This window comes from Xenopus laevis, chromosome 1L (assembly GCF_017654675.1).
Source record: "Xenopus laevis strain J_2021 chromosome 1L, Xenopus_laevis_v10.1, whole genome shotgun sequence".
Classification (NCBI taxonomy): domain Eukaryota; kingdom Metazoa; phylum Chordata; class Amphibia; order Anura; family Pipidae; genus Xenopus; species Xenopus laevis.
Window position 1 is genome coordinate 23,917,833 of NC_054371.1, and position 24,168 is coordinate 23,942,000.

Sequence of the window (24,168 nt, forward strand, 5' to 3'; positions counted from 1 at the left end):
AGAGCAGCCAGGAATAAAGCTGACTTCTACCCTGCAGTCTGGTATCTCTGTGTGCATTCTTCCAGTTCCACAACACCCAGCACTGGGTTATCACACTAGGCCACCATTAAACTGAGGATATCTAGTTTATCCCCTTTTTTTTAACCTACTTTCAAATAGTGCTACTCTCTCTTCCTATACATCATCTCCCATGGCCAACTTGGATACCCTATCTTCTCTTTTTCTCCTCTTTATAGGTCTCTTTTGGAATAAGTAGTGTTACAACCAGCCTGAGCAAAAGCCAAAAGATTATATAATAAAAATAATAATAAATCAACACAATTAACATTCAACACACCCACATTCAAATGTATTTATCAAGTGTTCTACTGATCTACTTTCAGGAGGGCAATGGAAGGGGTTGATGGCCCCCCAAAGTTACTAAAATTACATTCACTAAAGCGCTTAAAATTGCCCCCGTGACATTGTCTTTACACTGAAACAACATACTGTAACTACTCTTTTAGTCTGCAGGAATCACAAATAGAACAAGAGAACTATGTGCAAGGTTCATCAAATCTATGTACAACACAGTAACAACATTGCTAATTATATCCCATTGGTATGAAGCTGGAATGGTACATTAAGGACAGCAACGTGGATAGTCTGCATAGCAAAATAGAGTGAGAATGGATAATATGCACTCCCTCTGAGGATAAACTCATTTCAATCCTAGTATTATCTCCACACGCCATCTCTAGAAAAAAAAGGGAAATATAATAAAAATTGCAAAGGTTTCCCCTGTTCTAGTAACCCATAGCAACCAATCGGATATTTGCTTTCATGCAGCAACCATTAAATAATACCTGCTGATTAGGTGTTAACATTTACTAGACCTGGTATAAAAAAATTCATACTATATTCCCTTGTATTTCAGTCCAATCTGTGCCTAATTTTTTGGATTCACTAAATGAGCATTTTTAAGGAATAGTTTCATTGTTAAATATCATGTAAAAGGTTTTTTTTTTTTTTGCATCTTAGCAGAAGTCTGAGTACTTGATGTTTCCATTTTTTTCCTTGCAGGGGCCGGTGTCTTTTTCCTTTCTTGCGCAGAAGGTGATCAGATCAGCTTTCTCTTTGACTGCATAGTTCGTGGCATTTCTCCAACCAAAGGGCCTTTTGGGCTGCGACCCGTCCTTCCAGGTCAGTAGGGAAAGGATAAAAAATACTCTGATTATATCCTGCCACTAGGATATATTTATGTCTACAACTTAGTATAATAATGACATGTGGGCTTATACGGTATGTCAAGCCAAAAAATAATAATAAAAAAAATGTAATTCTACAATGTCATGCCATGATTTAGAGATACAAAGAGAAGAATATCTTGGCTGGAGAAGAGCTGATTTCTGATATATTAGAAGTCATTTAGTTTGTGCAATTCAGGGTGAAAAAGTGCATAAATAGGGTGCATGTTTTTGCACTTTGCACCCTGTCTTTCCGCCAAGATGAATAGCTGCAGGTCTCTTTGCTCTGTTTCTGATACATTTTCAGACTGTCAGGAAAAGGTTTTTAGATGAATGAAATACAGCGTATAAATCCCACCCATATCCCCATTATTGTATAATAACCTCTTAACAGAAAGTCAGGAGGAGGTGTTATCTTGAAAGGGATATGGTATGGTATCGTTTGGGCATTGTCAACAGGGGTCACTCTTTCTAGGGACACTCTTCTAACATAACCACCATTATTATTTTTTATTATTATTAACATGTATTTATATAGCGCCAACATATTGCGTAGCACTGTTACCACCATTTTCCACAAATAAGGGTGTAATGGCACATGTATTAACTGCATAATATTACAGGTATGGGACTTGTTATCCAGAATGGTCGGGACCTGGGGTTTCCTAGATATGGAGTCTTTCCGTAATTTGGATCTACTAAAACATTATTTAAACATCAAATAAACCCAATAGGCCTCCAATAAGGATTAATTATATCTTAGTTGGGAACATATACAAGGCACTGTGTTATTATTACAGAGAAAAAGGAGACATTTTTAAAAAATTTAATTATTTGCTTAAAATGGAGTCTATGGGAGATAGCTGTCCTGTAATTCGGAGTATTCTGGATAATGGGTTTCCAGATAATGGATCCTATACCTGTATTCCATGTATTTTACTAGTGTTGGTTACTGAGACATATGCACTTTAGGGTACACTGCACAGAGGTTGTACATGTATAGGATCCCTTATCCGGAAACCTGATATCCAGAAAGCTCCGAATTACGGAATGGCTGCCTCCCATAGACTCCATTTTGTCCAAATAATCCAAATTTTTAAAAATGATTTCCTTTTTCTCTGTAATAATAAAACAGTAGCTTGTACTTGATCCCAACTAAGATATACTTAATCCTTATTGAAAGCAAAACCAGCCTATTGGGTTTATTTCATGTTTAAGTTAATTTCTAGTAGACTTAAAGCATGAAGACCCAAATTACGGAAAGATCCATTATCCGGAAAACCCCAGGTCCCGAGCATTCTGGATAACAGGTCCCATACCTGTACACATTTATATAATTATATTTATAGAAGTGGAAGTTCTGCTGATTAAAAATTAAATATAATTCCTGGACGACAACAAAGCTGTGAGCAGTTGGGAAATGTTAATAAAAATGTTACCATGCTTTTGTTTATTCATTACACCATGCAGGCACGGGGAAATATCCGTTTTATTTAAAAACCTTCTAAATGCATTTATTCTGTTCAGGATCCATATTAAACTGCAGCTTATCACTCAGGCTTCCAGGAAATCGTTCAAACTGTCAAAAAGTTGACGTCACAAAATCAGCTTGTTTTTCACACGACATTATAGGCATATTTTTAATAGCACATATTTACGACAACAAGATAATGTATGGCTTAGGGAACTGAGGCATCTTTGATTGGGGATGATCGTGTCAAGTCCACCTGACCTCTCTACTATTCTTTCTCCCATTCATCCTTCATAGAATCATGGGGCAAAATGAGATGGGGAAGGAATGATGGCTTAAAGTGCCAGCCAAGATCTAAAGAGCATTTCTCTAGATAATTACAAACTAGCAACTGGGAGATGATGATGGATTTACAGGGCTGGAAGTGGAGACACTATAAGTCCTATAATGAGGAATAGTATGCTACCTTCTAACAAAACATGTGTTTGCATGTTTAGTAACCAAGCAATGGCACTCTGGGTGGTTTTACCACCAGCATTCTTCAGCCAATGACGTGACTTTGTGTTCAGCAATTCACTATATCACTTCCAAAGTTTCATACATCAGATGGTCTACTAGTCTACTAGGAGCTGGATAGTATTGTTATAACATCTCAACTCATATAAAATATATGCATAAAATAACAATGCATTATTTGTCACTCTCATGAGTCATAACTCTAAAACTCCAAAAGGTTCACCTTAACACGCCTCTGTCATCAGCTGAGTTAGACACCCTATTGGAGCAGTATGGGAATTTCGGTTTTAAAGGTACAGTTAGTTGAATCGTTGCCGCGAGCAATGTAGAATTGAAGAGTGACTAGGTCTGCTTGCCCAATACACCATAAGGCTGACATACTGTGGACAAGAGTCTGAGCCCAAAGGGGGCACATCTGTGCTACTGTGGTGGGCCCAGCTGAAGTGTGTTATTATTGGTGCTACTGGGCACTGGGACACAAGGCACAACCCGTGCCCTGAATAGGGCTCCTGCCTTGCACATCCCAAATAGCACACAGGTAGGGGCACCATTATATAACCCAAGTAGCACCCAACAACTGTGTATCAGCACTGAAAGCAGAGTGATTGCTGTTTAAGGTGCAAATATAGGGTTTGTGCTGGTTTTTGAACTATGAACCCTTTTGTAAATGCACCTTCACATTTTTTAAAAACAGTTTTTAAATAAAGTGAAAACAGCACAGCAGATAAACTGTTTCATTGCTTTTGTATACAAGTGCAAGCACAAGTGCGAACTGCTAGAATGGACATAAAATTGAGTGCATATTGCTGCTTCATAAAGGTAAATGCAGAGCAGGAGCAGACAGCATTTGGCTACCACTTGGCCCAATATCTTCAAACTCTTCCACCCCTCGAACCCCATTGGATGCTTACATGAGCCATTTTTTGTCCCACCATACCACCTCCTCCCCTGTTGCTCACTGCACCAGTGGTTATTCATTGTGCCCTGTCTTTTTCGTGCTCTAGGCAGCTGCCTATGCTGCTCACCCCTAATTCCAGCACTGGGCACATTCAGCAACAAACATAAATCTGTCCCATCAACATGCTCTGATGAATTGCACTCAATTGTATGCTAGGAATTACTGCCAACCTGAACCTTCCAGTAATTCCCCTTAGTAAGTCTCGTACATGGAATCAGACACTAAGGGGCACATTCACCAAGCTCGGGTGAATGAATAGAGGGAAAAAAGCTCGAATTTCGAGTAGTTTTTTGTGCTCCTCGACTATCGAATTGGCGTAAATTCGCCTGAGTAGAATGATTCAAATAGATCGAGCGCAAAAACGCGGCGAATATTCGCCCATTCAATAGTCGAAGAACTGTCTCTTTTACAAATCATTCGACTGCCTGCTTCACCAGATTAAAGCTACCGAATTGCTTTAAAAGCCTATGGGAAAGTCCCATAGGCTTGTTTTCTATATTTTTGATAGAATAAAAAGGCATTCGATCGATCATTTGATTGAATGAAAATCCTTCGATCTAATATTTGATCGTGCAACTATTCGCCCATTCGACTATTCGCCAGCACGTAAATTCGCCCAAATTCCCTATTCGATTCTATTCCCCAGTCGAATTTTGAGGGATTTAACCCCTCGAAATTCGACCCTTGATACATCTGCCCCTAACAGTGATATTGACATGCAATGGAATAACAAAAATTAAGCCATTGCCACTATGAAAACATAGACTAGGAGATTTGCATACCATTAGTGCACATGCTTCGTAAATAAGCCCTTACATGGGAAACAAATGAAAATATTTTTTTTACTATTTGCCCAATAATCAATAATGAAAATGTAAATAATGAAAAAGGTAAAAAAATTTACGTTTTGCATGAAATTATCTTAAAGGGGTTGATCCCCTTCCAAACACTTTTTCAGTTCATTTGTTTTCAGATTTTTCTCCAGAAATAACTTTTTCATTTGCTTTTAATTTAATTTTTTTTACTGTTTTCCAAAATCAAAGTTAAATGTTCCTGTCTTAGGTGTTACAGTCTGACATGAGCCAATTAACAGACAGAGTTCTGTCTTTTGCTTCCACATTTCTTCCTGTTACAGTTAGGGGGTTATTTATCACGGTCCGTATTTATCACAGTATTTCTAATATCAAACTTTGAGCAATTCCGAATTTTTATTAATGAAGAAAAAAGGCAGAAAAAATAGGGTCGGCCAAACTTTGTAGCTTTCATCGAAAAAAAATGACGATTTTTTGTAGTTTTTTGCACAGGGCAGACACTTCTGGTAAATATTTCCCTTTTCCATCCTTTCCCTTGAGTCGCCATTTTGTGGTGCTCTTTGTATCACTCACTGATCACCTGACAGGAAGTAATGTTGGTTCTAAGTATAACAGGAAGTGTGGGAGTAAAAGCCTTGCCTCTGTGCATTAATTGGCATGCACTCTACATATGCCCTTTCCAGTCATAAAAATATTTCACGCACCTTTATAAATACGCGCCACTAAGCAGAATCTATACATTAAATAGCCTACATGTCAGGTTATGCGAGAGAGCGTGTAAGGCTGTAACAGAAGTAGGCAGGCAACGTGTTACCCAAATCAATGAACAACTGAACATTCCGGGAGAATTACCACGTACTAAAATAGTGCCTGTTAAAAGAGAAACTTGCAGAGTTTAATTTCATTTGCCGTCTGATTCAGGCATTCCTAGGGATGCGCCATTAAAAAACATTTTATTTGTGGTTGGCACAGCGTGTTCCCAAGTCATAAAGGAGAATGTTTTGTGAATTTTAATTATCAGCTTCTTAAACGTTTCCGCACACCTATATGCATCAGTAGGCGCCACTTGCCACTGAGATGAAACTCACAATTTGTTTTCATTTCCACCTAAAATAACTGCTTATAGTCTACATTTGCTTTGTGATTAAGGTCTCAATCTACTAAATAGTGGTAAAACTCAACACTTGTTTAAAGGAGAAGGAAAGGTAAAATACAAATAAAGTTGTATAGATTGCCCACAAAATGGAGAGATACATACAGGATTCCTTGCTCTATACGTTTTCCCCTCTTTCTGTAATCCAAGATCGTGGTAAAAATCTTTGTAAGGTGGATATAAAAGCAAATCCATCCCTCTCGCTATCTAAATCTGTTGTAATAGGGCTTGCAAATGTGCAGTAAAAATTTGGTAAGCCCTGCACATGCGTACAATATTCTTTTCTTCCCCCATGCAAGCGGCAATATTACGGTCAGGTGGTACAAGGCAACAGGCAATGGCAAAGGACTAAATTTACTGCATGCGCACTTCAGACAGGGGCGTGACGCGCACTCGGTCAACATGGCGGTCGCAAAGTTTGGAAAGGGCTGAAACTTCAATGGGAAGGTGTGAGTGCAGGAGACCGAATTGGGCAGCGAAAGTAATGCGGTTCAGGAGGGGAGCACCCAAGCAACATTTAAAGATAGGTTTAAAAAATTACCTTTCCTTCTCCTTTAACACAGTACATTATAAGTTATTGGGGTTGATTTACTACAGCTTGGACATAAGCACAAACCCTGGCACTCCTTCACACCCATTTCCACTCCAGCACCCCTGCTCCCCAGTCACTCAAAAAAGCCTCTTGTGTGTTTATTACATCACAATGTTTCTGGGGCGTTCCCCGTAACGTTGTGACGTAATAAACACACAAGGGGCTTGTCCCCTGTTTCGATCGTTTTGTGTGCCAGTCCTAATTCCTTTTCACCAGTTATTGGAAGTGCCGTCTTCCTTAACGGACATGTAAAGGCAAAGAATTAAAATCCAATCTTTACTTTATTTAATGAAAAAGAAAGTAAAATCTCCAATATACTTTAATTAAAAAATGTCTACCCTTTGACTGTATGCATTTACTGCTGTGGATAGGAATTGTCAGACAGTCCCTAACTGCTGTGCAGGGAAACATTCATACTTATGAACAGCAGGGGGAGCCCCCGCCTTACTTCCCAGCCATGCAGAACTCAAGCAGCTTTGTTTGTTTCCCTGTAGAGCAGTCGGCGACTGTGTAGTGATTTGTATTGGATTTCATTTTTGCCTTTACATCCCTTTTACTGTTTCCAACTCCAGCTGCAGGGACAAAGATCATGGAGCCAAATTTAAACAGATAAACTAGGATTCTAATTGGAGGATTATTTTGCTGCAGCCACTGGTTTTGCAGAGTTGGAGGAAGTTTGTATTAAACAAAACAAAAACTATAAAATCCACATTAGATTACATGACAACACAAGACCCAGTGCAGTCTGTATATTCTGATTATTAATCAGTCTTGCTGTATCGGCTTCTGGCAGATATTATTTGACTTGTGCTGTTTTGATAATATATGATGATCCCTAAGCAGCCCAGACCACACTGAGCATGTGCACAGTCTTGGTCTTGCAAAGATGTTTAATAAAGTTACAAGATGGTGACCCCCCTGTGGCCAACTTTGAAAGCAGAAATTATTTGTTTGATTAGGCTTGTGGTGCAGTAAGTTTATGTTTAGTATACAAAATATAGTATTTCTAGCATTATTCTATTTTAGACTTTACTTCCCCTGTGCACCAGGCGAAACCTTATCTGGAAGTGTGTGGGTGTGCATATGATTCCTTTCTACAAACTCAAAAAAAACCTCCCCACCACCTCTTGGTCCAAATCCTATCATCACAAAAAGCATTGTGGCGTAATATCACATCATAAAGGGTTCACATAGGTAATACTCACACCACAGGTGCCTGCTCCCAGTGTAGTGGGATCACACATGGTGCTCCAAGTCAAGCCAGTCTAAATCTGCTTGGTGGACAACTCTTAGCAGGAGCTACCTGCCACTATCTTAAACTCATTCATGGGGTCCCTTATCCTTGACTTCTCTAAGGCCTTGTTAATTGTAACGCTAATTGTAGGTTCCACAGCATCTCCACCCTAGGCACTAGTGAAGTCCAATCCAAATGACCAGCAGCCAGATTACACTGGTTTATATTTAAAGATTGGCAGAATCAGATGTAGCTGTAGAGTGGGTGAGAAGGAATGAGTTAAGGCAGGGGAAAGCTGAGCTGGGGGTGGAGAAAGAGAGGGATGTGATGTCAGGGGAAGAAGCTGTTCACTTCTTTATCATCTGAGCAGGTAGAAACATCCCCCCCCCTTTTTTTGCATATTTTGTGAAATGTCAGGAGTTACTCTTTATGTTCCCATATTATCTATTAATAAGCAAATGTGGAGGTATAATGTATTTAAGTTTTTATTTGTCACAGCAATTGTAGGACCTTGCCAGAGTATTGCACAGGTAAATTTAGAAGAGGGAGAAAGGAGGTTCTCTCCTGTGACTGCACAGTGGGTTGATTGATACAGACGCTACTACTGCTAAGTGACAGACTGCTTGGATTTCCTATCATCGTCACACTGCAGATTCCGGACCAACAGCTGGGCTGCTGAACTTCTCTCATGGCGGGAGATGCAGCTCCTGCTCGTAGCAGAGTTTGGGGCCATCCTCTCTGTAGGTAGAGGCAGCCTAATACTCAGTGGTGGATATAATGACATAGTGCTGATCTCAAGTGAGGAGCGGCAGAGCATTGTAGCGACCCCTTATGGAATTCTGACTTTGAATATTGCATTGGGGTGAGGCTGGCAAGGTCCTATTTACAGTATTTGATAAAATGTTAATAAATGCTGTGGCCATTTTCACCATTTCTGGCTCCTTGTGTTTTCATTACTGTGTGTAACTAAGGAGTTCAATGGGATGGCTGAAGGCGAAGGGTCAATTGAGAAGTCCCATTGTCAAGAAGTTTTGATCTTTGATAAATCTGCCCCTAAATGTCAGTTAGGTTCTAAGTGGTGTCAGTTAGGTTCTAAGTGGTGTTTCAGATGGGCAAGGACTGGGTACCAACAATAATAATCATGTGAGCCCTTGGTGGGAAAGTCTAATAACATCTCCTTGGTTTATAGAAGGCTACATATAGTTTCCAATCAAACAAAGAATAGTTTTCATACATAAAATAACTACCATGGCAAGCAATATGACAGCTTGACTATTTGCATTAACTGCAGCCAATGCCAACCAAATGCAGCTTTTCATCTTAGGTCCAACTTAAATTACAAAGAAAAGTTCTGTGCGCACAATTAGAAATTCTTGTGTAGTTTACAGCCTTTGTATGTGGAAACCCTGCATATTTATCTTTGTAAATTGGAATTTGTTTTCCAGATCCTAACTTCAATCCGGCCTATATGGAGGAGCGAGTGGCCCATGAAACTCTGCAACTAGAGAAACGGCTCAGTTTGCTGTCTCATCACAGTCTGGGAGGTAAAATGGTACCTTGCCCCCCCCCCTACAGTTATTATCATTTACTTATAAAGCACCAGGCAGTTTCCATAGTGATACAGGGAGGAGGGCACAGACTATTGGCATAGAGTGTCCTCCTATAAAGGGGAAATAAACCATATTTCTAAAAATAGTTTTTATGTCTGAGAGGTATGGGATTCCTTATCCAGAACCCGATTATCCAGAATGCTCTAAATAACAGGAAAGCCATAGACTAAATTTAATCAATTGTATGTATTATAAATTTTAATTCTATTTTCCTGTAATAGGTGGATAGTACCTTGTACTTGATCCAAACTAAGTTGTAATCAATCCTTGCAGTCCTATTGGGTTTAATTAATGTTTAAATACATTTTTATGAAGCCTCGATTTTTTTCTGTTTGAGTTTTTTAGGGGGGAAACTAAAACTTTTAGAGGTAAAAAGAACTCGAATATTTAGAGATTTATTTTAAGTCAATGGCAGATGTCCCTAAAGATGTTTCTTGACATCATGATCTGCACTGGTTTTTGCGCGATAATCCTTAAAAGTTTGCTTTTTGGACAAAAATTGAGCAATTCAGGATGACAATTCCTACAATTCTAATCGTTACACAATTTTGTCGAGATTTTTCTCGCACTGACTTTTTCAGGCTGACTTCTTGATAAATGAGTTAAATTCGTGGATGGGAGTTAGGTCGACTTTGTTTTAATAAAAACATTAGATAAATTTGAGTTTTAGTAAATATCCCCCTTAATGTATAGAGATGTAAATTACAGAAATACCCCTTATCCGGAAACCCCCAGGTACCAAGCATTCTGGATAAGAGGTACCATACCTGTATACCTTTTAGAATTTATTTGAAAGGGAAATTTTCATGAACTCTGCCTGCCGCCCTAATGCGGGTAACCCCTGTACTGTTCAGCAAAATTATTCTGTCAATTAAAAACCTAATATTTTAGGAGTTGGGGGGGGGGGGTTATGTATGCACATTCTCTTGAACTACAGTCTATGTATGTACATATTTGCAGGGGAAATTTCTTTAATATTTATGGGAGCTGCCATATGTCTTGCTATACTGAACTAGAATATAATTTACTGTTTTATCATTTGATGCTATAAAACAATGGCTAGAAATCTGGTTTATCCAGCAATACATTCCTTAATAGTCATGTCTCTGACATGGGAGTAGCAATGTTTAACCCAGCATGAAAAACAAATAAATAAATAGTTTATTGTCCATTCATCTTTCATCTTCCAGGGGGGAATGAAATTGGTTGGCAGTGCTTAAATGCACTTATTGACCAGATTATAACTAATAATAATGTGCGGTGTATATTTAGAGCCCATTACACAATAACAAGATTATTATATTTTCTATCCTCATTGCTCATGTGCCGCGCTGTCCTGCTCTGCCCTTTTAGCAGCACATGATTCTGGCAGATAAATCTGATATTTAGCATAAGCTCTCCCCAGGGATATGTACGGAACTTGATCATGCATGAATATCAGAACTCCCTTCAAATCATATGGATCCTCATGAATGAGTAATGGAAATTCCCGTAATCCAGAATAGTGTCAGTTTGCTCAGTAGCCGTGTCTTTTATTCATTGCTGCCGCTGGAAAGGTTAAAAGTAAAATGCACTTTCTCTGTATGTAAGTGTCTTCCATTTATTTAGCCTTAAACAGAAAGTAAAATATGATGGGGTACCTTACTGGCTGCACAAAACATATTCTCTGTAGAACTGAATTTGTATATTTGACTGAAAGCTGTCATATTGCTTGCTTTGGTTGAAATATTTTACATTGACTTTAATAGATAGAACTTTCTACTTCAGACACTCCATCATGATGTTTAATTAAAGCCTACAAAGCCAACCTCTGCTCATCTGTGTAAATACATGTGCTTCTCCCAACTCAACACACTAAGGGAACCCTTAAATTAGCTCCATGAGCTATAGGGTACCCTAGTCTCCAAGCACGTCATTTATCAGAGAAGGTTTGAAGTCCACATTGGTGTTCCCTACAAGTAGGACATAGAACCTAACGCGTTTTGTGCCTGATAGGGCACTTACTCAAAGCCTATGAGTAAGTGCCCTATCAGGCATGAAACGCGTTAGGTTCTATGTCCTAATAAATTTCTACTTTTTTAAATAATATTTGTTTTTGATTTTTGGAGATCCTCACATTCTTCCTTTTGGATTTAGTGTCTTGGATTTTGCACCTTGGGACTGAGGTGAACTGTGAGTTAATCTCCTTGCTATTTACTTAATCATGACATTTTTTGGTATTTAGAGTGGTACCATTTACAGTTTTACACTATATATATTTTTTCTTGTGGCAGCACACACTCCCATTGTTCCCTACAAGTAGCCTGAAATTTTCTAGGAGCCAATGACGTTGCTGGGCCCCACAACAAATTCAGTTTAGCTCCCAAAACATTAATAAGTTGACCTATTCTACCAATATATATTGAAACTGGTCATTAAGTAGGGCTTTACTGGGCTCTCTAAACTCCTGGGCACCCCTGAATGGTGTCAATATGTGCTCAATTTTGCATCCAAACTAGCACTTTGCACTCTATCATTCATAAATGAGCCTTTATATGTTTGCAAACACCACTACAGCATTTGCTGCTCCATCTGCTGAGGTACCAATAGTGGATGAGAAGTGGTGCCCCCTGGGACTGCACAGCCCAATGAGTTTTAACCCACAATGTCATCTTCCCGATAGGCCTGAATTTTTGATTGTGAACTCCATTGTGGATTAAAGTTTACTGGGCTCTGTTGCTGCAGTGGTGATTGTGAAGAAGGGTTTCTATATCGGGTTTCTTGATTCCTTTTATTGAGTTACGTAAAAATATATATCATGTGATAACGACATAGGAGTTATTTAGAAATGAGCCCTATGATGTTTATTTATTTTTTGATCCAGCATGACTTGCAGAGCCCAGAAAGGTTCCAGTCTTAGTAAATGAGGCATCTGTGACCTCTGCAAACAACCAGCATGTTTTTAAGCAGCTTTCTCAAGTTTAGTCCTGTCTATGTATCTATTTCTCAGTCTGTTTATCTGTCCACAGCAGTGATTTTTTTTTACATATTTTATCCCAGGGGATGACAGAAGTTTGTCCAGCTCTTCCTCAGACACCAGCCATTCAGATGCCAGTGCTGGGAGCAGGCTTACTATTTGGCCGGAGGCTTCTTCAGCTTCGTCAGCCAGTACTTCAGCAGAGAGTCATGGAATGGCAGCAGCAAAGGGCATTCACCTCCGGGACGAAAGAGCTTACGCTGAGGCTCACCGTACTGCGAAACCTCCTCCAAAACCCGTACACTCTAGGCAGCTGCAGGAAATAGGTCGCCAAAGCTCCTCCGACAGTGGCATAGCCACGGGCAGCCACTCTTCCTACTCTGGGAGCTTTTCATCTTATGCTGAGAGCTTGGACATATGCCCCGGTGAAGAGTTTGGTTCATTGCTTAGCTTGCCTTTGAACTTAGCTGCAGATCAGAACGTATGTACTTGCCAGCCAGTTGATTCACATAGAGGCTCCGAGTATCAGATTCCTGGCTCTGTTAAACATCTATATGACACACCCAGAAGTGTATTACATGCAGCTGCTAGAGATACTCTGCCCAAGAGTTCAGATTCCACGTTACCCCAGGACCATTCACAAGCAACTCATGGCATTACCGATGCTAAGCAATTGCAAGCACAGATGGAGACAAAAGCCACCAGTGAACAAGGCCACGACCAGAGTAGACACCTTTCCTTGCATCAAGAGAGCAAGGACTCGGCTGATGAAACCTATGTGGATTTTGTTCCAAAGTGGACAACTACAAAACCACAACCGCAGATGGCCGAGCCAAAGAGCGATTTGGCACCACCATCTGCTGGAACCCCATCTGACACTTGTGAAATATGCAGCCCTCAGCCTGGGATTACAAGAGCACTCTTTGCATCATGCCCAGTCTGTGGAGGGCTAAAGGTAAATAATCAGCAGCTCTAGTAGAAGCCTGTCTTGCAGTCTGTTGTAGTTCTAAGATTAAAATCAAAAATCTGATTGGATGGGGATACAGCAATCTTTGCTGTGCATGTTTTCCCATCTGAAGCCTTCTACTTAATAATCATTTAATTGTTTGCATTGGAAATGAAATATCTTTTTTTTATTTGTCATGTGGGAAGCAAAATAGCCTTAACATTATGGCAATCAAATGGAACTTCATTCTGCCGAATGATCCCTTTGGGAATGAATTTACATAGTAATGTATGGAACCTTCACATGCAAGGGCAAAAAGACAGTTTATTGTCATAGATGAACAGAATCTTGGCATTCTACCACTTTCTAATGGCTGGAGTTTTTGGCTGAATATTTCTTTTAAATAGATCCCCAGATTGAATTTGTAACAAGGGTATAACTACAATGGGTTTGAGCTGCTTACCTGGGACATATTTCATCATAGAAGATAAAAAGCTAAACAGTTTATGGAACAAGTGCCTGGGGATAGAGTTAAATAATGAATTAGAAATTAACATTTTATATGTAGATATTAAGGGGGGCATTTATGGAAATCCTAATTATTTATTAAAACGCAAAAGTTAAAATCTCGAGAAAAAATTTTTTTTTCACTAGAAAACTTGGATTTTTAAAGGGAAAAAAAATTAAAATTTTCAAGATTTATTATACCCCGATGCTGCTAAAAACTTAAATCTGAAAATCTGCCATCCAGTATAAGGTCCAGTATAGGTCCAGTATAAGTCAATGGGAGAGGCACCTATTTCAATTTGAAGTTTTCGCAGCCTGCGCTGGGTTTAGCCCCAAAATCCGATTTTTTCAAAAAATTTAAGTGATTTGGGAAAAAAGGCATAAATATTTGAGCAATTCGGAAAAAGCCATAAAAATTTGAGGGATTCAGGTTTTATCGAGTTTTTCCACAATTCGATTAAATCAAGTTTTTTTTAATAATAAATAAGCTAAAATCTGGTATGGGATTTTGGTTGTGTTATTTTTAATAAAATATGAGATAAATTCAGATTTTAGTAGATAACCCCCTCAATATTCAGAGAAAATGTTTGCTTTCCAGTTTGTACCCCCCCACACCCTTTTTGACATGAGCCAAGACATAACTAAAAGGAATGATAGTCTATCCCTGATTGTAGGAACTATTTCACAACCCTTTTAAGTTCACATGCAACCCCACCCTCACCTTGTTCCATTGTGAAGTGAGAGATACTGTCGTTTCTGGGATTTGGTTTGCCTCTGCTTTCCATAGTGGGTCTGTAGAAAGCAAAGACAGAGGGACTTCAAGTCCCAGAATCCATCACTTCACAATGGAACAAGATTAGAGAGGGGTTGAATGACTGCCACTCCACCCATTAAATTGGCATTGTGGTACTGTCCGGGGGCCTATCGGCTCCCAGCAGGAGAAGTGGCACCAGACGCGACGTCATGACATCACGTATCTGTGCGCCGGTGTCACTTTGCTGGCACCATTGTTCACGCCATCATGGACACGTCGCTGAAGAGGAGCGGAGCGCCATTTATTGCTCCTGACAGGCACACATTGTGCAAACCACATACAGGGTTGAAAGATGCTTCATGAATTCTTTAGGGTAATGGCATATGAGACATTTTTATTCAGGGTAACAATACCATCCAATAATAATCCAGTAGTGGCTTCTGACATACTTTTATGTCTTTCATAAAACTACTTATTCCTAGAGAGTATTACAGTATGGCACATGATGTATGGCACATCCAGAATGCTTGGGACCTGGGGTTTTCCGGATAAGGGGTCTTTTCATAACTTGGATCTCCATACCCTAAGTGGCCCATTTACTAACAATCAAATTTAGGTTTTTTTCCATGCGGTTTTCCTTGTGGTTTTACTATTTATTTATTTTTTTTTTTTTTTAAAAAGTGAGATTTATTAAGTGTAAAAACCATGAAAACCACTAATACAAAACTTTGTCAGGTAAAAGTTGTTGAGGTCCTATAGAAGTCAATGGGAGTTGTGCTGATCCTATTGGACCATTTTAAATCAGACTTTTAGAGGTTTTCAGATTTTAAATTCAGACTTTTAGAGGTTTTCAGATTTTTGTTCACTAGCAATTTTAGAGCCCACTAAACCACTAAAATCTGACCTTTGATAAATAGGCCTCCGCGTCTGCTAAAAATAAAAACGTGAAATAACCCCAATAGGATTGTTTTGCATCCAATAAGAATGAATTATGTTTTAGTTGGACTGAAGTACAAGGTCCTGTTTAATTATTACAGAGTAAAAGGAAATACTTAGAAAAAATTTAATTATTTGATTAAAATTAAGTCTAATGGAGATGGTATTCCGGTAATTTGGAGCTTTCTGGATACTAATATTATTGCTGAATTTTTCCCTGATGCATATGTGTTCTTTAAAACATCCGTATCCCTGCATCAATGTGATCTAAAATGTTATCTAATTTTCTTATGAAATCTATAAATTGCTTTCTCTGGCAGGTTGTTCTGTTCTGCCACTATTCACAGCTGGCATGGAGTTCTTCTGTTTGAATGCAAACAACATTTCTGAATTATTACAGTGTTCTGTCTTTTTCTCATAGGTCCCTTGTCTGTTATTTTTTGAGTTCTTTGTCATCTAGGGGGTTATTTACTAAACTCCGAGTGCAAAAATCCCGAAAGATTTGTAATATTTTAGTATAAAATCAGACTTTTAAAAAATCACGGATTTTTCAGAATTTATTATACCCCGAGGATAGAAAAGTCAGAATCAGAAAATCCGGTATCTCAGACCTGTCAAGGTTGCAAATAAGTCAATGGCAGAAGTCCCAATAATTTTGTTTCGTGCAATAACCAGAAGATTTCTGAGTTTTCGGGGAAAAAGGCATACAAATTTGGAGTGAAAAATCCGAAAAAATAGTGAAAAGCTAATTTTCGTGAAAATCGAATAATAAATACACTGAAAAACCCCGTGCGGAGTTTGTGGCTGGAAATGTTGAGATAAATTCGGACTTTGATAAATAACCCCCTTAGTATTTTGCTCTTTACTCCAGGGTATAATTGCTTGATGACCACTGTTGGGTAGAAAATGCATCACTTTTGAAAATAACTTTTTTATCATTATTAAAGTGTACGTAAGATTTAGGGGTTATTTACTAAAATTATGTTTTTTTCTCATATTTTACTAAAAACAAACTCGACCTAACGCCTATCCAAGAATTTGGCAATTTTTTTTTTTGAAAATGTGTTCCTTACTAATAATTAAACTCGAATTAAACTTCCTAGCAGATGCAAATGCTTGAAGTGGCCACTTATTATTATAAATGTAACATAGTAAGTAAGTAAGGTTGAAAAATGACACACGTCCATCAAGTTCAAGCTTTCAGTTTTTTTTTTTAATTTGCCTGCTAGTTGATCCAGAGGAAGGCAAAAAAAAAAACCCATCTGAAGCCTCTCCAATTTGCCTCAGAGGGGGGGAAATTCCTTCCTGACTCTAAAATGGCAATGGGACCAGTCCCTGGATCAACTTGTACTATGAGCTATCTCCCATAACCCTGTATTCCCTCACTTGCTAAGCACCATCCAACCCCTTCTTATACCTATCTAATGTATCAGCCTGTACCACTGATTCAGGGAGACAATTCCACATCTTCACAGCTCTCACTGTAACAAACCATTTACGAATATTTAGGCGGAACCTCTTTTCTTCTAATCGGAATGGGTGACCTCTTGTCAGCTGCAAAGACCTACTGATAAATAAAGCATTAGAGAGATTATTATATGATCCCCTTATATATTTATACATAGTCATCATATCACCCCTTAAGCGCCTCTTCTCCAGCGTGAACATCCCCAATTTGGCCAGTCTTTCCTCATAGCTAAGATTTTCAATACCTTTCACCAGCTTAGTTGCCCTTCTCTGTACCCTCTCTAATACAATAATGTCCTGTTTGAGTGATGGAGACCAAAACTGTACGGCATATTCTAGATGGGGCCTTACCAGTGCTCTATACAGTGGAAGAATGACCCCCTCCTCCCGTGACTCTATGCCCCTTTTAATACAGCTCAAGACCTTATTTGCCCTTGATGCTGCTGACTGGCATTGCTTGCTACAGCCAAGTTTATCATCTATAAGGACTCCAAGGTCCTTTTCCATAATGAATTTGCCTAGTGCAGTCCCATTAAGGGTATAAGTGGATATTCTTACATCCCAGGTGCATGACTTTACATTTATCAACATTGAATCTCATTTGCCACTTAGCTGCCCAGATTGCCAGTTTGTCAAGATCCTGTTGCAAGTGCCACATCCTGGATGGAATTAATTGGGCTGGATAGTTTTGTGTCATCTGCAAACACTGATACATTACTTACAATACCCTCCCCTAAGTCATTAATGAACAAGTTAAATAAAAGTGGACCCAATACTGAGCCCTGGGGGACCCCACTAAGAACCTTACTCCAAGTAGAGAATGTCCCATTAACAACCACCCTCTGTACCCGATCCTGTAGCCAGTTTATTATCCATGTGCAAACGACTTCATTAAGCCCAACAGCCCTTAGTTTAGAAAGCAGTCGTTTGTGGGGCACAGTATCAAACGCTTTGGCAAAATCCAAATAGATCACATCTACTGCCCCCCCACTGTCCAGAATTTTACTTACCTCACCATAAAAAGCAATCAAATTCGTCTGACATGACCTATCCTTCATAAAGCCATGCTGATTGCTGCTCATAATGCCATTTGCTAGGACAAAATTTTGAATGTGATCCCTTAACAAGCCTTCAAATAATTTGCTCACCACAGATGTCAATCTTACTGGCCTATAATTGCCAGGCTGAGATCGTAATCCCTTTTTAAATATTGGAATAACATCAGCTTTTCTCCAATCTATAGGCACCATACCAGATGAAAGTGAATCTGAGAAAATCAGAAATAGGGGCTGGTCTAAAACTGAACTAAGCTCTCTTAGAACCCGGGGGTGTATGCCATCAGGCCCTGGAGCCTTGTTTACATTAATTTTTATTAAAGCTTTATGAACCATATCCTGAGTCAGCCACTAACTAGATTGAGCTGAGCCATTAGTGCAGCTATAAAGTGAGCCTGGGAACTCAGACTTCTCTGTTGTATACACTGAAGAAAAGAACTGATTTAGCACATTTACCTTTTCTGTATCTGTTACAACCGTACTGGTACCATTATTTAATGGAGCAACACTCTCAACCTGCATCTTTTTACTATTAATATATTTAAAAAACTTTTTAGGGTTAGTTTTCACCTCCACCACAATTAACTCTTCATTTCCTTTCTTTGCCTTCCGGATTGCCGATTTACAACATTTATTACAGTGTTTATATTCATTAAATGCAGCTTCTGTTCCAACTGATTTGTAGTTTTTAAATGCCTTTCTCTTCTTTCCTATTAATTTCTTTACTTCTGTATTAAGCCACATAGGATTGGATTTTACTTTCCAGCACAAACAAAATCTAACAAGTTAACTGACATTGGCACAGGACTTTTGGTGATTTTAAAGGAGAACTAACCCCCCCAACAAGAAAAGCCCCATCCACTAACCTAGATAGTCCCCCCATGCCATAAAAATTGCTATTCTCCAATTTTTATGGCATGGGAGAAATTATTGGAGAAAATGTGTCTCAATTAATCAGCCAAAAATCAGGCCCATTATTTAATTTTTTTTGACTGGATCTATCCAACTTTTGTTCTGCTCTTGGTACTTGGCTGTTAATTTTTTACTGAACTTTTTTTTTCTTACAGAAACACAACTTAGATTTATCAAAAGTAGTGGCCTAACTTGGTCATAATAATTTTGGGTGTTGTAAGACTACTTGCTAGTGATGGGCGAATTTGTCCTGTTTCTCAACGGAATTCGTGAATTTCCTGCAAAATTTGCAAAATGGGCGAAAAATTTGCAAAACTGCGACACTGGCGACATTTGACGCACATTAAAGTCAATGGGCGTACGTTAATTGACGCCGGCTTTGGAATTGTCACCGCCATAGGAATTGCGCCAATTTCACAAATTTATTTGCCGGCGGCGAAACAAGCAAATTCACCATGAATTCACACCTTGCAGAAAAATTCATCCATCAGTACTAATTGCTGTTTAAACCTTTGAGCAGCAGCCATGATCACTAACTATATATGGACTCTATACCATTAGCACGTATGGCAGTGCCATAGAACAGCGGTCCTCAACCAACATGCCGCGGACAGTCCTGAAGTGGGCCACCAAACAATTCACGCGGCACGCTGAATAGAATGCCAGCATGGCGAATTGGACGCTGACCCCTCTGACCCCGTCACCAACCCCTCCTGATGCCCTTCCCGACCCCCCCCCCCCACCCGGTACTTTGCCTCTTCTTTGGTCCCCGGGCCAAAAAAGGTTGGGGACCCCTGCCATAGTATATGTGATCCATAGTCATTCCAGCATAGATGCCTCATGTCTTGTTGTCACTGTTGTCTCAATAAATGAGAATTGTATTACGGTTAACAATTACCTCTACATTTCCTTCAAAGTAGATTTTTTTTCCATGTTTTATGGAAAATGTTAACAGATTGGGGGTCTATGACTGACAGAACATTTATTATATTGTGGGAGCATTCCGGATGAGGTACTGGGAGGGAGTGCTTTCTTGGAGGCAGATTTACTAAAGAGCGAAGTGGCTAATGCTAGCAACTTTTCGCCAGTGTTGCCACCCGCAGGGACATCGCCAATTCAACAGGCGCAGGTGTTAATTTGCTAGCAGTCATTCGCATTCTATTGCCAGGCGACTTTTCGCTCTGGCAAACAGACGTTACTCCGCAAGTTCACTAAAATGTGGATTTTACTGAACTTTAGCTGTTTTGCCAGAGTTGACTTTGTCTCCTAAGACCAGGCGAAGTGCTATAAAGCAGCTAAATCTTCCTCAGTCTTCTGTTACTTACATCATATCCTGGGAGCCGAAAATGCATCAAAGTTCAAAAAACGCTGGCGACTTTTCCTTTTTTCAGCAGAATTGCCTGCTAGAGCCCTAACAAACTTTTTTTGGGGAACTGTTTTTTTCCAGACATTTCACAACATATGGCACATTCATTTTACAGTGGGCTCATGTGTAGGGCATTATAATAACTCTTATCTTTATAAAGGTTCCCTGGACATGTGTAATAAAAAGTGTAAAAAAGTATTTGCACTAATATTTAACATAAAGACATCCATACAACTTTAAATTTCCCGCCCTGTGCACATTGACCTGAGCGCACGCTCACTAGCGAATTTTCGCTAGGCAGAAATGAATGCTAGCGCATCTTCGCTTTAAAAAAAGCCTGCACTGCTGAAGTAATGCTAGCAAAAAGTCGCCAGCGTTCAGCGCCCAGGACGAAACTCTGCATATTAGTGAATTGGCGTAGTCTGAGTGCATTTGCGCCAGGCCAAGTGCTGCGATGGGTGCGAAACGGACGATGGCGAAAATACGCTGGTTAGAGAATCTGCCCCTTGGTAGTGTTGTATGGCTGTGTGTGTGATGGAATCCCATTGAGATGTGTATCTTTTGATTATAGCATAGCCGAGCTCAATCTGGGCCTCTTCTAGTTCTAGTACATTATAATTTTATAAATATTATTTTGTTTTTTGCTTTAGGGAGCGGCAGCTTCACAGATGGGGATGTTACCCAACACATCACAAGGTAGGTTAAACATTTATAAAAAATTTTAACATCATAGCAATTTTTTAATTATTCTTTTATCAGTGCTGTTTCCATATAGTAATAATAATTCATTATACTGCTTGTTTGGGGGCATATAATAATAAAATGATAATATGGGCCATTTACAAAGATCCTTGACACAAAAGAATGTGCCTTAGTGCTCATTTGGATTCATTCTGTGCAGGGTCTGGTTGCACTCTGCACTTATTTTACCACCTGTCATAGTGCCTACATTCTTTCCCCCAAATGTCCTTCATTTAATACAGCTGTTATTTTAGCATAAAGTGTAGGGTGCAAAGTGAAAAATCATAGTGGATTACTCTAGTTATTTTGCACTCTGCATATATCTTAAATTACTCCTATTGTCATCCAAACAGATCAGTGTTGCTCTTGATAAGTCTAGGGGGCCATAAAAATCCCATGAAGAGCCACATCTTATCTACCATTGTGCAGTTGATTAGCCCCACTATAATATCATACTAAAAAATAACTTTAATTTATTACCTTACTTTAAAGGAGAAGGAAAGTCATCCTGCACTTGGGGGTGCCAAATGTTAGGCAGCTCAGAGTGATTGTATTGACTTTCTTGAAACCCCAGGTCAGTGCTCCTATCAGCAGAAAACTGCACTGGCCCGGGGGTTATACCAGTGAGCACCATGGATCGATCCTCTTCCGGCTTCTCCTTTCTTTAAATTTCCCGGGGCAGATGCATGCGCAGTATAACAAAATAGCCGACTTTTTATCTAAAGTCCGTCTCTTTGCTCTACTGCGCATGCACAGCCTTGCGAAGAAAGGTGAAGATGGTAGACGATCGATCCGTGGTGCTCACTGGTATAACCCCAGCCAGGTGCAGTTTTCTGCCGATAGGAGCACCAGCCTGGGGTTTCAGGTAAGTCAATACAATCACTTGGGGGTTCCTAACATAGGGCACCCCCAAGTGCAAAAACACTTTCCTTCTCCTTTAAAAGGAGAGGAGCATTTCTGAGCAATGGCTGCCCATCCCCACGAGTGTCTGTGACAGGAGATTAGAGGAATTTCGACCACTGCTGCAACCAAATCTGATTTATTTCTTGTGATATACTCCAGAACTCAGCTTTATTTGCATAATCATTTTAGCACAGGGTGTTGTGATTATGTTCTCCCACTATGTGCCATGATCTTGGAGAATCTAATGCTATCCCTGCGTGCCAGAAGTAGTGTAACCCAAGCATTTGCACCAGGGCATACGAAACGTTGTGCTGCAGGACATTTATGCGTTTAGTTATCAAAATCCCAATTTTTCTGATTATTTTATTTAAAAAAGTCTGAACAGACTAGAATCCAACATTTGACCTTATTTATTATTAAAAAAGCTTGATTTAATCAGATTGTGGAAAAATTTATAAAATTTAGCAAAAACCTGAATTGTATGTTTTTTTTCCTGATTTTTTTAGGGGGTTATTTATCAAAATCCGATTTTTCTGATTATTTTATTAAAAAAAGTCTGACCAGAGTACAATCCACGATTTGAACTTATTTATTATTAAAAAAAACTTGATTTAATCGGATGGTGGAAAAACTCTATAAAATCAAGCAAAAACATGAGTTGAATCACTTGATTTTTTTTGTGCTATTTCCTGAAAAGCCCGGATTTTTGCCCGAAAAGCCTGATTTTTAGATTAATTCCAGCGCATACCACAGAAAATTCCGAATAGGATAGGGACCTCTCACTTTGACTTATATACAACCTTGGCAGGTCTTAGATGGTGAGTTTTTGGATTTGGACTTTTTGGCAAGTTATATTTTCCCAATTAAAAATTTTGATTTTATAGTAAAAAAAAAACGCAAATTTTTTGAGTTTGTAGCATTCTGACTTTAATAAATAACCCCTTAGATTTATACTGCTTTCCTACATGATACTATTGCTTGCTTGCTCACTGAATATACTAGTAATACATATTTATATTATTTTCTTACAAATCCTTCAGGTGCTACATCTGCATTAGCAGGAGCTTCTAAACCTCCTAAGGGACAGACACTTTTACTTGGTGCAGGTAAGTCTTACAATATGAGTTTGAAACATAATTACATTACATTTTAATTACCTTCCCTTATTTTCCCTTTGCCTACTTCTTATTTAGTTTGACTTTTTTTAAAAAAAACAAAACAAAACTATTATATTTGGAAGACTGCCTAACCGCAGCCATAGGTGAAAGGAAATGTAAAGGCAAAATACACATTTCAATAATTAAAGAAAATGTAAAGCTTAGCAATGGTCCAATATAACTTACAGGTTCACCTGTAACATCTGTTTTCATCATTCTACTTTTTATTACTCATCTTTCTATTCAGACCCTCTCCTATTCATATTCCAGTCTCTTATTCAAATCAATGCATGGTTGCTAGGGTAATTTGGACCCTAGCAACCAGATTGCTGAAATTGCAAACTGGAGAGCTGCTGAATAAAAAGCTAAATAATTAAAAAAAAACATAAATTATAAATTAAAACTAATTGCAAATTGTCTCAGAATACCTGTACATCATAATAATATATAACTCAAAGGTTAACAACCCCTTTAACTTTTTCAGTGGTTTGAAAGTTTGTAAACCTAATTGTTATTACAAGTAGTATCTGTCAGTCCCTTTCTCCCCTCTGTGTTATTGCCTCTTACTCAAAAGACAGATGACTGTTCTCCTGAAAGGGCATATAAAGGCAAAAAAATAAAATCCTATTTTTACTTTCTTTAATGAAAAAGAAACCTATCTCCAATATACTTTAATTAAAAAATGTGTACTGTTTTTATAAGAAACCTGACTGTATGCAGTGAAATTCTCCCTTCATTTACTGCTGTGGATAGGAATTATCAGACGGTCCCTAACTGCTGAGCAGGGAAACAATCATACTTATGAACAGCAGGGGGAGCTCCCGCTTTACTACTCAGCCATGCAGAACTCAAGCAGCTTTGTTTGTTTCCCTTTAGAGCGGTCAGCGACTGTGTAG

The 24,168-nt window shown here is 38.9% G+C and overlaps 1 protein-coding gene across 2 annotated transcripts in view; it reads left to right on the top strand.

Annotated features, from left to right (window-relative positions):
- Nucleotides 1-24,168, top strand: part of dok7.L (docking protein 7 L homeolog) — an 83,404-nt gene that overhangs the window by 39,490 nt on the left and 19,746 nt on the right. For both annotated transcript variants that reach the window (XM_018228393.2, XM_018228397.2), the window contains exons 5-9: nucleotides 1,063-1,182; nucleotides 9,408-9,506; nucleotides 12,612-13,483; nucleotides 21,122-21,167; nucleotides 23,156-23,221. In XM_018228393.2, the coding sequence (XP_018083882.1) occupies nucleotides 1,063-1,182; nucleotides 9,408-9,506; nucleotides 12,612-13,483; nucleotides 21,122-21,167; nucleotides 23,156-23,221 (1,203 nt within the window). The remainder of the gene's footprint in view (nucleotides 1-1,062; nucleotides 1,183-9,407; nucleotides 9,507-12,611; nucleotides 13,484-21,121; nucleotides 21,168-23,155; nucleotides 23,222-24,168) is intronic.